The 16,416-nt window shown below is 46.4% G+C and overlaps 1 protein-coding gene across 4 annotated transcripts in view; it reads left to right on the top strand.

Annotated features, from left to right (window-relative positions):
• FLNB (filamin B) overlaps window positions 1-16,416 on the top strand; it is a 134,952-nt gene that overhangs the window by 42,675 nt on the left and 75,861 nt on the right. For all 4 annotated transcript variants that reach the window (XM_058679088.1, XM_004581568.4, XM_004581569.4 and 1 more), the window contains 2 exons: window positions 12,825-13,073; window positions 14,990-15,087. In XM_058679088.1, coding sequence (XP_058535071.1) covers window positions 12,825-13,073; window positions 14,990-15,087 — 347 coding nt within the window. The remainder of the gene's footprint in view (window positions 1-12,824; window positions 13,074-14,989; window positions 15,088-16,416) is intronic.

The raw sequence follows: 16,416 nt of genomic DNA, 5'->3' as shown, positions 1-16,416 counted from the left end.
GGGCCCAAGGCCTTGGGTCATCCTTTGCTGCTTCCTCAGACCATTAGTAGGGAGCTGGACTGGAAGTAGATGGATGCAGATGGGACTAGAATTATTGCCTATATGGGATGCCAACACTGCAGATAGAGGATTAGTTTGCTATGCCACTGTGCCTTGAGATATACCCTTGCAGCCTTGTTTCTCAGTTTTTAAAATCTGGAAAAGGAAGATAGCAAAGGTACCTCATAAAGGAACTGAAAATTCAGTGGTGTCATTGCACTGGTCAGACCCTCAGTTCACTTAACTGGAACCTTGGACTGCTTCCTGCCTCACAGGGTGAGGCTCTTGGGGTGCCAGGAAGTAGGATATGAAAAGATCAGGAAGCTGAGTGGTTGGTTTTTGTTGCTGTTTTTGATCTCTTGAAAAACAAGCCCAAAGGCAATCAGATGCCCCTCTGTTCTTGCTGCAGTGCCACCTCCACCATGTGCCCAACCTTGGGCAAGTTGTTTGCAATCATTGCAATCAGCCATGGCCGTCTGCTGAGGCTGGCAGACCCCTTGCTCAGGAAGGCAGTGTGTGGTGAGGAGAGAGCAGGTGCTTGGACAGCTGGTGTGAGAAAGTAGGACAAAGGAGATGATGAGGGAGACAGCTGGGCAAGCTCCCTGCGTCTCTGGGTATTCATTTGTTCCTAAATCTCATGGCATATGATGAAAATCCTATGGGTGGTGTTTGGGCCCAGCGGTGAGGACGCTGCTTGAGATGCCTACACCCCATATACGAGCTCCCAGGTTTGAATCTGCTTGACTTTCAGCCTCCTGCTAATGTGCACCCCGGGAGGCAGCAGGTGATGGCTTGGGGATTCTGCCACCCACGTGGGAGACACAGATTGAATATGGGCTCTTGGCTTTATCTTGGCCCAGCCCCTGATGTTGTGGGCATCTCAGGAGGGGTGATCTGTCTGTATCTCTGCCTTTCAAATTAAAAATAAAAAATAAGTGAGGGGTTGTCTCCCTCCCAGCCCCCTAACAGGAACGACCTCCTTATGTACACTATGGTTTTTTTTCTGGTTGTGTGTGCCAACATTTATTTTTAAAGTTTGTTACGCCGTGTTTTTGATTTTTTTTTTTTGCGCAGTTTAGTAGTTTAAGGAATGCAGACATATAAGACATATAAAACAACAGTGGCAACAGCAGCAGAACATGAAAAACCATCTTTTGCCATTGCCTGCCTGCAGGGAACATATAGGAACAATTTGGTGTGCTCCTAGGTCCTTCTGTTCATGCCTTTCAAAAGCGGGATTGTGGGACTGGTGCTCTGGCTAAGTGGACTATTCTACCTCTTAACACTGACATTCCATATCCCGAGAGCAGTTCTGGTTTTGGCTGCTTTACTCCCAATGCAGCTTTGTGCTGATGCATTTGGCAAGGCAGCAGAAGGTGTTCCAAGTATTTGAGCCCCTGCCATTCTTTGGGAAGACCCTGATGAACCTTAGCCTGGGCTAGCCATGGCTATTGTGACTTTTTGGAAAGTGAACCAGTAGATAGTAGTTCTCTGTCTTTTCTCCTGTCTCTATCTTGCTGTGGTCTGCCTTTCAAAATAGATCTTTTAACAACTTTTTTCCCCCTAAGACCAGCATTGCATGATTCTCTTTCATCATGAATGCCTGCCCCTATTGGGACAGACACATCTTTTTCATTCTTTTCATGTCAGCTTCTTAATGCTATTGCTTGAATGTCAAGCTCATCGTCCGGGAGGCATGTACAGTATGGCCAGTTTCCCCACTCTGCTTTATTGTTGTCACACAGTGTTTCATTGAATTTGCATTGAATTCTGTGGTGCCTGCAGACTGCTGAGGGATTCACTAGAGGAATCGGGGTGGCCTGCAGATTTGAGCAAACTGAGCAAGCTGCCAGTTCATTCGGCAGCTCACAGAGCCAAGAACATCTTGATTCTATCAGCCCTGATCACGGTCCCCCTCAGTGGGCCCGGCACTTGTGGTCATGAGCAGATGGAATGTGTGTCTGTGTTGCAAGGCTGCATTCTGGAATTTTGCATTGTGAGCGATCTTGAAGCAGAATTGAGTAGTATGGAATCTTACACTTGCGTGTGTTTCTCATGTTGTGGTAAGAACAGTCCCTGATGATACGGTGGTGGGACCTTCATGGGGACAATGTGCCACCTGCTGCTTGGGCTTCCTCACTTGGCTTCTATGGATGCCTGAGGCAGCCCAGGCATCTTGGACTCCGGGCAGAGTACCTGAGCTTCTAGCCTCCTGCCTCATTACCCACTCACCTAATGTTCCTGACCTTTGGTCACTTGGCCACTGGCTGCTTCACCAAGGGAACTGATGAAGTCCCCTCCCTGTACTGTGCTCTTTACTGGCCATAAAGAATAAATACACCTGGTCTGGAGTCTGGGCTAAGAGCTCTGTAGCAATGGGATAGGCTGTGTGTGTGTTTGAAGGCCTCTTTACATCATCATGGGCCAAAAGGTCTAAATTTTTGTTTTTAATAATCTTAACTTTAAAAGAAAGACATTTATTTTCATTTTATTTGAAATGCACATACATAGAGATAGAACTTTTCTGTCTGCTAGTTCACTTTCTAAATGCCCACAGCAGTCAGGGCTGGGCCAGGTCCCAGAACCAGATTTCCATCTATGTCTTTCATGTTAATGTAGGGGCCCAAGTCCTTAAGCCATCACCTGCTGCCTCCCAGAGAGTGCATTAGCAGGAAGCTGAGTCAGAAGTGGAGTCAGGGCTTGAACCAGGCACTCTGATACAGAATGTGGGCTTTCCAAGTGTCACTTTACTCACTGTAACAAATGCCTGCCTCCTGAGAGGCCCTGCTTGTGGGATTGCACGCTGTAGCCATCAGCTGAATTGTCAGTCTGCGCAGAAGCAGGCCACACGTCCTTTGTGTGTCCTACAAAGTTCCTTTCCTCCAACTCATCCGCTTTCTTGTGGACATGGTAGGAGCCAGCAGTTATAAATTGTTTGGAATTTCTCTCAGCTTGGTTCCTGCTCAAGGCTTTAAATTGGAAGCTTGTTCCTTTTTAAGACTGCACAATCTTTGGGCTGCTTGCCATTGCTGTTAGAGTCGTCTAGGAGTTGTAAGAGGTTAGTAATGGGGGAAATGCAAACTGATTGTGCCTCTTTCCAAACCAAGAAAGCCTCCTTGATCTGGTATTGTAGCCTCAACTTCAACAGGCTTCCAACTGAAAATGAATTTCCATTCTATTCACAGCCATTAGTGTTGTTTGACTTTTACTGTTGTAAAAAAAAGGTTTGTGTGTATTTCCAGTTCTCGTAGTTTAAATTGAGGTGGAGAAAAAACCCAAAGGTTGATTTTTTTTTTTCCTTTTTGGTCTTTTTTTTTTTAAGTTCACTTTTATGTCTTTAATAATAACGTCTAGCCCTGTGGAACAGCCAGTTTTCATTATCATGTTGTCATCTCTATGGAATATTTTCAGGTTAATTTAACTTGCTTTCTTATATTGAAGCATCATTTGTATGCAGCCCAGGGCCTAAGCTTAGCAGTTAGTGGGGGAAATTTATGCTGGCTCCAATACAGAAAAAGAAGACAAATTGAGCTTTCAAGTACACGAGTAATCCTACTTTGAGTTTTTGAGAGAAGAAACAGGCTAATGGGTTTGGGTGATTAAAGACAGAGCTGTCTCCTCTCCTGTCTTCCCTGATTTCCTCTAGAAGTTGGCTGAGGAAGCAGTTGGAGGCATGCATGGGCCCTCCTGGATGGAGGGTGACGGCTATGATATTAGAATTGCTATCTGGTTGGGGTGGGAAAGGCTGCATGAATAGTGGTTGAAACAAGAATAACCCAGCAGTGACTTGTGTTGTCATATCCCATTGCTTATGCTGTCACTTTGTATGCTGCCCACTTGCCAAGTTTCTGTGCTAGCATCTCGCAGGGTTAAGACTCGTGGGAATGCCGTGGTGTAGTTGAGGTGGGCATTGAGTACAGTGGTTAAGACATCCTATATCAGAGTATCTGAATTCAAGTCCTCACTCCTATCCAGTTCCTGCTATCAGGTACCCTGGAAGAAGCCAGTGATGGCTAATGTACTTTGGTCCCTAACATCCATGTGGGAGAGCTGGATTGAATTCCATGATCTCTCCTTTGTTTGTTCTCTGTGTGAGTCTCTCTGCTTTTTAAATAAATAAAAAGTAATAAAATTTGCTTCACTTCCCAAGCGCAGTGTCATGTAAGCTGTGAGACTGTGCACGGGCCGTTTCCCCTCTGTTCTCCCTCTTCCATAACATGACAATGATACCCATGTACTTCCCTCAAATGTTGCTAGAGTCAGAGAAATAGTAAGCTGTACCAAGACAGCTTGGTTTAAATCTAGGTTCCCCATCTGTGTCACTTTTGGCAACGCCTGTAAGATGGAATCAGTCATAAAAGCCACCTTCTTAGGGCCACTGTGAGAATTATAGAAGGTGACATGTATCACACAGAGCCTGGTGCGGTGGAAACTTCTGGAAGTGAGGGAACTACGGTCGTATTTTTGGTTGTTGGCTGATGGGAGAAGTGGCACTGAGGCCTCTTTGCCAGGTGTGGTGCTCCTGCTCTCACTTTCTTCCCCTGTTGGGTGGTGGTGGTGGTGTGTATGGCCTCATGGTGGGCCTGGCTTTTCTGGCAGGAGAGTGAGCTGCGTTCAGATGAGATGACCTTGCCACAGGACTACCTGAGCTGGAGTCAGAAGGTCACGAGAACCTTTGTTCGCAGCCAGCGTTTGTTATTTCAGCTGGACATGTTCTCAGGGCAGTTGTTGCTGGAAGCTGCGAGCCAGGCACACACGGCCTCCATATTCATGGTGAGCTCCAGTGGGGTTTACCCTGAGCTGCTCATACTTGGGAACCTTGTTCTGCTGGTGCTTGGAGCACTGTGTGTGTGGCAGAATAAGTTTACCTACAGGTCTGGTGAGGTCCGTAACTTAGTCTAGGGGGCGGATGTTTGATGCAGTGATTTAAATCGCTGCTTGTTGCAGCTGCAGCTCATGTCCTAGTACCCAGTTCTGCTTGCAGTCTAGCCACTTGCTATGTGCTTCCTGGGAGGCAGTGGATGAGGGCTCTAATACTTGGGTCCACGTGGGAGACTTAGAATTCTGTACCCTTGGCTTTGGCCTGGCCTACCTGGAAGGGAACCAGTGCATAAAAGATCTCTCCCTCTTTGGTTCTGCCTTTCTTTCCAATAAAATAAAAATAAATCAATATTGATGACAAAAAACACCCTAGTTTAGAATTGAGCCTTGAGCATTTTCAAGCCTTTAATTTTGTTTGACGTTTCTAACAAGGTTAAAATACCGGTTCCAACCTTTTCAGGATTTCTCCATGATGGTACAAGGTTACTAGAAAAAAGATCATGGAAAATGGAATTAAATAAGTGTATTTTCATGCTCAAGTTTTTTTGAGGTTTATGCATGATTTTTTCATAACATGTCTTTTTCATGGACTTTCAAAAGATTTCTTTATTTACTTGAAAGGCAGAGTGACAGAGAGAAATCTTCTGCCATTGGTTCACTCCTCAAATGGTAGCAATGGCTGGGGCAGGGCCCAGTCAAAGCCAGCATCATAGGATTTCAGCTGGTCTCCCTTGTGAGTAGTAGGATCTCAGGTCCTTGGGCCACCTTCTGCTTTTTCAGGTACATTGGCAGGGAGCTGGATCAGAAGCAGAGCAGCCGGAAGTGGAATAAGGGACACAGGTGTCCCAAGGAGCAGCTTACCCCACAGTATCACAATGCTGGAACCTCCATGAACTTCTAAAAAACTCCCTAAGAGGAAGTGTATTCTGTTTACACCCTTTAATGTACCCATCTCATTTACCATTCACTGCACTGTGGCTTTCTTATTGAATGTAAATTCTCTGAAGTGAGTGATAAACAAAGAAAAAGAAAAACTTTCAAAGTGGCATTAAAAAGAAAGCTCCTGGGTGATGAAAGTGGAACTTTTAAATAAAGAGACCTCTTCACCAGAGAAGAGGACGTTTGGGAGAGATTCCAAGTGGTACACTGTCAGTGGATCTATGAAAGTTCTCTTCCAATTAGCTCTCTACTGAAATAAAAATAAGGTATTTATGATGTAGTTTGTTCCAACTATTTCAGGCAAAAGTAGTTCCTCCAGTAAAAGAGAACAGTAGGAATAGCTGGCAAAATTTGATATTTGAGGTCTGAAGTTATGCGTAAAGAATGTGTTAGGGGCCTATAGTGGAAATCTGAGACACTTAGGGCTGTTTATTGACTCAATTCTGTAGCAGAGAAATCCTGGTCACCACTCCCCCAAGCCATGGCCAGTCTGTTTTTACACAGTAAATTGTGCTTTGCTGAGCCTCTTCAAGCCTTGTTCAGGGTAGACATGGGTAATCTGTTTTAGCTGTCTTTCGTGCTGCATCCAGATATAGCTTCAGAATCTTTCTCAGCACAGAGAAAGGGGATTTTCACTTCATGTACTGTCTTGGTCTGTTTTCTATTGCTATAATGTGGTACCACAGACTGGGTACACTGTGATATAGCAAGTTACAACTGTTGCTGTCAGTGCTGGAATCCCAAATGGGTGCTGGTTCAAGTCCTGCCTGCTCTACTTCCCAGCCAGTTTCCTGGTCGTGCACCTGAGAAAACAATACAGGATAGCTCAAGGACTTGGGCCCTTACTACGCACATGGAAGAGCCAGAAGGAATTTCAGGATCCTGGCTTCAGCCTGACCCAGCTAGCCCTAGCTTTTGCTGCCACTGGAAAGTGAACCAATAGATGGAAGATCCCATTCCCTCTCCAACTCCCTCTGTTCCTTCCCCTTCTCCTCCTCTCCTGTCCCATCACTTGACCTTTTCAATAATAAGAGTCTTTTGTTGTTGTTGTTGTTTTAAAGATTTATTCATTTTATTACAAAGTCAGATATACAGAGAGGAGGAGAGACAGAGAGGAAGATCTTCCGTCCGATGATTCACTCCCCAAGTGAGCCACAACGGGCCGATGCGCATCGATCCGATGCCGGGAACCAGGAACCTCTTCCAGGTCTTCCACAAGGGTGCAGTGTCCCAAAGCTTTGGGCCGTCCTCGACTGCTTTCCCAGGCCACAAGCAGGGAGCTGGATGGGAAGTGGAGCTGCCGGGATTAGAACTGGCGCCCATATGGGATCCTGGGGCTTTCAAGGCGAGGACTTTAGCCGCTAGGCCACGCCGCCGGGCCCAATAAATAAGAGTCTTTAAAGGAGGGGAAAAAAAGGAAAAATGACCAACATGAGAAGCCTTCTGAATGAACAGTTTATTAGCAGGACTCAGGCACAGCGGTGCATATAAAAATGAATTTAAAAATTAATTCATGAGCAGGAAATGGAATCAGAAATCGGCTGACCCTGGAGCCCTGGCTTTTTGTGGTCAGTGTTTTCTGTTTCTGATTGAATGGACCCATGTGACTTCAAGTCCTCCTGGATCTAAGAACATCCTCTTGCTAAAGTTCAGTTGCTGCTATGAAGAGATTAAAAAACACCAATGGTAGCAGAAAGAATGTGAACTTGAGGGTTTTTCTTTTCCCAGTCTTCAGGTGGACAGGATGCCCTGTCCTGATGCCCTGGCTTCTTTCATTGGCTTGCTGGCCTCTCCTCACCTAGCTGGTTGCAGCTAGGTGACTTCAGTGTCCAGGGCTCTGGCTGGTGATGGAAAAGTGCATAGACCTGGCTGGCAAGTGAAGATGCATTTCACTTGTGCTCCCTCTTTCTTGGTGAAACAGCCACACTGCTGAATTTTAAGGGCAGCTGGGAGAGAGTAGGGGGTGGGGGGTTTTAGTGCCCAAAGAGTGGCCTTAGTCGTGGACATGATTGAGTCTACAGTGCTGTGAGTCTCTGTCTCATTTGCCACAAGCAAAGCAAGGGGACAGAAACCAGCCTGGCCCCCTTTCATCCTGCCAGAGACCTCAGGGTAGTTTAAGCAAAGTGCAGAGGGCCTCATCTGCTGTGTGAATGGAAGGGTTGGGACTCCCCAGAAACACAATTCTAATCTTGGCCTTTCTTGATCTAGATGTAGGAGGATTAGAATGGGATGCATGTAGGTAACTAATTTTTATATTATTTGAAAGGCAGAGGGAGATGGAGTTAGATGAAGAGAAGTCTTTCATCTACTGGCTTATATCTCCAGTACCTACAATGGTCAGGATTGGAGCTCAAGCTGAAGTCAGAAGGTGTTTCACATGGGTAGAAGGGACCCAAGCACTTGAGCCATCACCTGCTGCCTCCCAGGGAGTGCATTAGCAGGAAGTTGTAGTGAGAAACAGGGTAGCCAGGACTCAAAACCAGGCCCTGAGGTATGGGATGTGGGTGTCCCAGTACTGACTTACCTGCTGTGCCACACACCCACCCTGATACTAGATTTTGACTGGGAAAGTGAGGAAAGCAACCAGCTGCTTCCATTTAGTTCAGGGCCCCTTGTTCTTTGGATACCTGAGGGCTACACTTCAGCCATGGTTTGTACAGGCTGGAGAGACATTGCAAAGTCATCCTTGGCTGGCGGTGGGTACTGGGTCCCACGACTGGGGCTCTGGACCCAGGTGGTCTGCATTGCTGCAGTGAGCCATCCCAGAGTGCTGCTGTGGGCTCAGCAAAGCCTCCACAGTGGTCCAGAAGCCCCAGTACAAGCTTGCAGGTAGCAGCCTTGAACTGCTATGCTTGCACTTCTTCCTTGTCCTGTGGTTCAGAGTGATAAAGGACACGGGAAGTGAGCTGTGGTAGGTATAATAGTAATAATCCCACGAATGATGTTGGGAACTGACTACGTGTCAAGTGTGAGAGCTGTAGGTATGTAAGTAGTGCTTCTGGAGGTCCTGTTTCAAAGGGCCAGCATCACCCTAGTTTACTGTTGAAGAAACTGAGGTGCAGAAAGTGAGCCATGGAGCTGAGTCTGCTAGCTGCGGAGCTGCGTCCTCTGAGCCAGGTGTTGTTTTGTGGCCCAGGACACTAAGTAGTGGCCACAGTCCGGAGCATGCAGAACTCTGCAAAGCTGCCTGTATATCCTCTCTGAAAGACGGGGGACACTGTCAGGTGCAGTTGGTGTCGGCACAATGAAGGCAGCCAAACCTTACTTGAGATGTGCAGTTGACATTTGGGGCAGAGGAGGCAGTTTTGCCCCAAGGGATTATTTAAGCACAGTTGCAGCAGGTGTTCTGCGAGAAGAGGATGTATTGCCCTGCAGCAGCAGCACCTCACAGGGAACCTGTTCTAGTTTACGGAGTTGGGTGAAGAGGAGGCTGGCTAGCTGGGTCAGGAGAGGGATGTGAGGGGAGTTCCAGGCCGTGTGGGCACCAGGGACAGAAATGAAAGGTGAGCTTGGGGCAACGTGAAATCAGGAAGTCACATAGGGATCAGACCTGGGGCCGACTGGGGCTGCAGCCCCACTCTTTCCAGGCAGGTCTGATAAATTATCTGTAGTTTGGTTCTTGGGTAGTCTCTGGGGCCTTAGACTGTGCTGGTTTCCCTCATTGCCCAGCTCATACAGAGGTGACAGACAGGAGAGCCGGGGACCTTGGAGGCTGTGGCTCTGACTCTGAGAATTAATTGCTCTGCTCTAAGGGGTAACACATGGACATTTGCTACACCTGCTGGGTCATAACTGTTGCTGGCTTGCACACACTGGACTCTTGCCTCTGGGCATCTGACTGTGGGAAGACTATTACAACAGGCACAGGGGAGGGCTGTATGCTTTACTGAGTGCCTACTGTGTGCCTGGCATCAGGCTGGACTCTTGCACTGTGTAACCTATCTACTCCATATGACAGTCTGTGAAGACAGTGAGTTTGGTCATTCTGTCTCCTTTATGCCAGCAGAGGAGGAGTTACTGTCCTTACCCAGGCAAGTGAAAGTGTGCTGGGATATCCACCCACACCTCTTCTCATGAGCCACCACTCCTGCCACCCTGGTTAATCAGTGACAGGAGAGAAGGTGCTGCAGCTGCCTCCTGGGGCCTCGCTGTAGGTGCAGTAGGTAGGCAGGGGACCCAGTGGCTCATGATCCTAATGTGGGTGGGTAGAAAAGCAGGCAGTGTCTCCCTGACCTCAGGGGAACTGCCCCTTAAAGAAGTTTGCAAACTACTTCCAGAGATTGCTGTTCCCACTCTGTAAATGTGCCCATTCCAGAATTTTCCTTCACAGAGCCTGAAGAACCAGTGTATCGAAATGAGACCAACACATTTATTCTATCTCAGAATTTTCAGTGGCTCAAATCAACTTTCTAGAAAGCTATTTTTTTAAAAATAATAATAAGAAAGTCTCTCATTGCAGCGCTGGATGGTTTTAAGTAGGGTGTCTAGTTGGAGGGTCAATGTTGTCCAGAGCCCCCAATCAGTTGTATGGGGAATTAAGATTGTCAGGAAGAAACCCTCAAGCTATTGCAACCCACTGAAGTGTGGGCTGGCCGTGTGAGGTTGTGCAGGCGCGGTGGACGTTGGCTTGCTCTGTTTCTGAGAGGTTCCCCATCTCAACCCTCCCCGGCAGCTCCTCATGTGGAGATGCTTCAGGTTGATCTGTGAGCTCCTCTTAACACTCCTGCCCCATGCCTACAATGTTCCTGAATACAGCAGGGCACTCTCAGGTCCGAGAGCTCTGCCAGGTGCTGCTCTGTCGTGGGTGACACTGCACTGTACCACTGCTTTCTCAGTGCAGGAATCTCCTATTTCATGTGGAGGGGCGCTGGGGAGGCCTTCTAGGCAAGTTGCCATCTTTTTATTATTCCAAGGGTTCGGCTGTGAAACACTTGAACTTTCACCTGTCAGAGTCGCTTTGGGAAGGAAGGCTGTTTACTCTCCAGCTTGTCAGAGTAGCAGGACAAAGTTGGAATGGATCCCAGGGAGGCTGTGAGGGGGAGGGCCCAGTTGGACACCTATCTTGAGTTCATTGGAAACAGAAGTTCTGGGCATTCTATAAATTTGGCCCAGACTTCCGCTGGGTCATATTTCCCCTTGAATCTTTCTGACAAAGATTCCTTTAGACCCACATGTGTACGCTGAGTAAAAATAGAGCTAACGGATTTCGTGTTCTGAGTTCTGAATTAAATCTGCTGCATTGCTTTTGGAAAGCATTTAATGCATAACTGGGATGTGTCAAGTTTTGCAGACTGAAGCTTGTGACTGGATGAGATTTTGTGATCCATTCAGGTCCCTCGTGGTGCCAGAGATCAGTGTGTCAAGTGTGCCAGGCTACTCCTGCTCCCTAACAAGCAGTGCACACAGCCACATTTTTTTCTTTTATTATTCTTTTCTTTGGGAGGTGGTGTCCACTCTTTTGAAGGCTATTATTCCCCCTTAAGCTGGTGTGGAACATTGTTTTGGAGTTTCTGAGGATCAGTAGGTGGTCAAGGAGTAATCAGCTCTTTAAAGACAGCTCACAACAGAACATGTAATCCAGAAACTGCAGTTCTGGTCATTTTCTGCATGTCTGGTTCTTGGGGCAAATTCCCTGGATATCCAAGTCCCTATGCAGATTTGGGTACTGCAGTATATTTCTATTTATTTATTAACTAAGTGAGAATTAGAGAGCTAGACAGAGACTGAGACAGACAAAAAGAGCTCTCATCTGCCAGTTCACTCCCCAGATGCCCACAACAGCTAAGAATCAAGAATGGAGCCACTCAGCAAACCCATGCACTCTGACTGGGCACATGGGCATCCCAGCTGCTGGACCAGTGCCCATCCCATAGCTAGGGTTTTATGCAGACCCTTGGTGCTTCCTGGGCCACATATCCTCTAAAGCAGGCTGGCTTCAGTGTTCCAAGACCTGAATGCTTAGAGAGAGTCCCAGGGTCCTTTGCTTGGTTTACTTCTTTTTTTTTCCTTTACAAATATTATTTGACAGGCAGAGATTGAGACTTAGACTACCCAAGCAGTGACATCACCCACTCTGCCACCATGATGTAGGCCAGGTGTTGGAATTTTGATGGGTGCAGATAGAGATTGGAAAGAAAATAGAGACACAGAGGACTGTCAGGGAACAGAGAGCGGAAATGGCAGTGAGATTTTGGAAGGGGCTAGGCAGGGATATGGCATGTGTGTTAAGCACGGGAAAACTTGATCTTTGCCAATCACAGGGAGAAGATGTTTTTGTATTGTATAGTGTAAATTTAGCATGCACATGCACAGATATATACACACACTCTCTCTCTGACCACTGACAGGTTAGTAGGTAATACGGCCACTTTTTATTGTCTATATTTCTGAAATTATTTTCTGAAAGTTTTATTACTAAAATGTGTTAAGATGTTTGAAAGAGAGAGGAAGAGAGATCTTCCATTTGTGGGCTCATTCACCAAATACCCACAACAGCTATACCAGGGCCAAAGCCAGGAGCCAGAAACCCTACTTGTCCCACATGTGGGTGGCAAGAACCCAAGGACTTAAGCCATCTGCCAGGTGCTAAATTATTAGCAGAAAACTGGATCAGAAGAGTAAAATGCCCAAGACTCAACCAGGTTCTCCAGTATAAATTGCTACCATTGCAAGCAGTGGCAACCCACTGTAACACAATGCTGTGTGTTCCAAGCAGATTTCTTTTAAAATTTTAAATCTCTTTTACTATGGAAAGTTTTAAGCATACTCAGAAATAGAGATGATAGTAACATATATTCTCATGTGGCCATGATCCAGGATTGCTAGTTAACGGCATTTTGAAATCATTTTATCTGTTCCATTTCCAGATGTTCTCAAGGAAATTCCAACACCATATCCTTTCAGTCTTAAATATCTGAGTACAGTTTTCAAATAGCTTAGGGTTTCTTCACTGTTGTGAAAAATCAAACCTACCACATGCATTGTGTTTCCCAAAAGAGTGACTGTGCCTATGTCTCTTTCCACAGACAGCAAAGCCATTGTGGATGGTAACCTGAAGCTCATCTTGGGCCTGGTATGGACCCTGATTCTGCACTACTCCATCTCCATGCCCGTGTGGGAGGATGAAGGGGATGATGAAGCCAAGAAGCAGACACCAAAGCAGAGGCTGCTGGGCTGGATTCAGAACAAGATCCCCTACCTGCCCATCACCAATTTCAACCAAAACTGGCAAGATGGCAAAGCCCTGGGAGCCTTGGTAGATAGCTGTGCTCCAGGTAAGAGCCCAGGGCTCAATACCCCAATGGGACAGTGGAGGCAACTCAAGAGGTGTAGTTAGCATAGTTTGCAAGTATCAAGTCCAGGATTGGGTGGCACCATTGATGGATCAAGTGAGGGTAGTGTTGGTAGATGGCATCCAAGAGACTGGTGTGGAGGAAGGATCATATGACAAGACTGAAAGCTGAGGAAAGGACGGAGAGCTTGGCCAGGTGCACACTGAGACTTTCATACCACCATTCTCTTGAGAGCTGCCTTCCAAGTGTGTGCTCTCTGTAAGTGCTGGAACTTCTACCACACCCTGCCTCCAACAGTCGCTGGATTAAATTACCTGGTACTTCTAATACTTTGTCACTTGTGATTTAGGGGTTTGGTGTCATGCCCGAGTAGAGGGACCAGATTATTTGCACACTGTATCCCTGCCTGAACCATCTCTTTGGAATGGGGATGTATGGACCTTGCTATTATAGGAAATCCAGGTATATCCATAGACATTCCTGAGCCTTGGATTCAGTCGTTTATCCACTAATGGTTTCTGTTCTTGGAGCAAGCCTTGGATTAAGCTTCCATGCCCTAGAGTCTTGTGTCTTCCCACATTGGTGGTGCCTGTTTCCAACTGGTTTCAGCAGAAACACGTGGCTCTGTTAAGTGGCTTGGCCTGAAAATCTAAAAACTTCCATTAAATGGAAAGTACCCACTTCTATTAACCATGGGTTTGACTATATATGGCCGTTGTTGCCCTTTCTCTTTTTTATTTTGCTGTGAAATGGTACTTGGCCAGGCTCCAGTTGGAGTCTTTTCTGGATTCGATGGGCTCCTTGTTGTCAAGTGTTCAAGTGTACACCAAGGCTGTAATTATCCTTGCTGGAGAGCTTAGATTGATGGGTAAAGTTTGCTGGCACATACTCAATTGAAAAACCAGAATCAGTAGTTCTGCGCTTTTTTTAGTTTAAAGAATATATACTTTTATTTTCCATTTGCAAATACCCTGTATGTCCTGGACCCATTAATATTTAGTAAGCTTGTGGTTCTCAGCATGCGTAAAGTAAAACAGGCTGTTGTCAACTGGGTGGGGAACCAGGACTCATTCTTCCGTGAGAGCCTGGTCCTGTCCCAGGATCATTCAAAGTACTACGTTGATTCCTTTCTTTGTGCCCTTCTCCTCCTTACTCCCCAAGACACAATTTAGGATACCTCATTTTAGTTTTAATCTGCGGGAAGGGGGGAGAGCTCGTTCTGTGAAAGGTCACCTGACCCAAATGGTTTTTACAGGCTTTATCTGTTTATACTACTTTTCAATGAATAGATAATCCTTGTATTTTATTTTTATTGTTTAAATGTATGCGAGATTCAAAGAGGCACAGGAAGAGATAGATAGATGGGGCATGGGTAAGTGGGGAGCATGGAAGAGAGAGTCGGCTAGCTGGCTCCCATGCACGGATTCACTCTATAAGTGCCTGTAACAGCCAGAGCTACTGCGCCTGAAGGCAGGAGCCATGAATTCAGTCCAGATCTCCCATTTGAGTGGTGGAAACTCAGTTACTTGAGTCATCATCACTAGTGCCTCTCAGGAACTAAATTAGTAGAGAACTTGAGCCAGGACAAGGGCTGGGTGTCAAATGAAATAGTCTGATATACTATGATGGTTAGATTATCCTATGCTATTCTCTACTTCTGCCCCAATAATCCCTATCTGAATGCAAGAAGACAGCAAGACTAAGGAAACGTCTTGGCTAGCGTGGCAAGATGTCCATGAGTCTGTTTGCCTATGAAATCCATACTTCATTGAGATTTGGGAAGAAATTCCTCTTGGCATCTGACAGATGGTGTGCTTTAAAGTTAGGTGCATAGTCTACTTTGATCTCTTTGGTCAGCTAATGCTAAGGCTAAAACATCCTTTGTGCTATGTTAACAGGTCTGTGCCCAGATTGGGAATCCTGGGATCCTCGGAAGCCTGTGGATAATGCCCGAGAAGCCATGCAGCAGGCTGACGACTGGCTGGGTGTCCCACAGGTATGTACAAGCGTGCTACTGTCCAGTGGATGGCTCCCACCCCTCACTTGCTCGGCACCCTGGACCTGCCTTTCTGAGTCAGTTCACCAGTCTGATGTTTTTGGCATTCAGCCACCAAGAGTGTTGCCTATGGTGCTACTCCATTTTCCTCGCTGTACTTGTTACTAGTAGGTTCTCCTGGACTCAAGTGTTTGTGCTTGATAGTGCGGAAGTCCTCTTGTCTTCCTAGTTACCTACTGGAAGGTTTTATAGTATTTTGCCACCAAACATTGAAAATATGCACCTTAGTTATTAGCTTGAGCCAAATGTCAGTGCCATTATCTGACCAATTTTTGCACATGCATATATATTTTTTTAAAGATTTATTTATTTGTATTGCAAAGTCAGATATGCAGTGAGGAAGAGAGACAGAGAGGAAGATCTTCCATCCACTGATTCACTCCCCAAGTGACCATAACAGCTGGAGCTGCACTGATTCGAAGCCAGGAGCCAGGAGCTTCTTCCGGGTCTCCCATGCAGGTGCAGGGTCCCAAGGCTTTGGACCGTCCTCGACTGCTTTCCCAAGCCACAAGCAGGGAACTGGATGGGAAGTGGAGCTTCCGGGATTAGAACTGGTGCCCATATGGGATCCTGGTTGTGTTCAAGGCGAGGACTTCAGCTGCCAGGTCACCACGCCAGGCCTGCACACACATATTTTTATTTTTAAAGATTTATTACATTTATTTGAAAAGGCATAGGTACAGAGAGAGGAGAGAAAGGGAAAGAGAGAGGTCTTTTATCTGCTGATTCACTCCCCGAAATGGCAGCAGTGGCCAGGACTGGGTTAGACTGAAGCCAAGAACCAGAAACTTTTTCCAGGTCTCCTATATGGGTCCAATGCCCTGAACACTTGCACCTTCTTCTGCTTTCCCAGGTATGTTGGCAGGGAGTTGGATCAGAAGTGGAGCAGCCAGGACTTGAACTGGCACACTCATATGGGATGCTGGTACTGCAGGTGGCATTTTAATCTTTTGTGCCACAGCCCTAGTTCCTACCTATATTTTCAAGAGTCATTTTAATGCACTATGATGAGGGGACTCAGGCTAATTCACCATTAATGGAAATTGTGGGAGGACTTGCCTGTAATCTAATCAGTAATGTAACAAGAGAAGGTAGGAATGAAGTGAGTCTGGGAGACACCATCTACAGTGGACACATGCCTTCTTTCATGTCCAGTCTTCTTGGCAGCAAGGCAAACCAGTGTTTTCTGAATAAACCTCCCAATAGCAGTTCAACACAGTGGCTTCCACACTCCAAGCCCTTGTCGAGAAACTGCAGGCAGCCTTGGCT

The sequence above is a fragment of the Ochotona princeps genome, chromosome 21 (assembly GCF_030435755.1).
Source record: "Ochotona princeps isolate mOchPri1 chromosome 21, mOchPri1.hap1, whole genome shotgun sequence".
Lineage (NCBI taxonomy): Eukaryota > Metazoa > Chordata > Mammalia > Lagomorpha > Ochotonidae > Ochotona > Ochotona princeps.
This window is presented reverse-complemented; position numbering and strand designations above follow the sequence as displayed.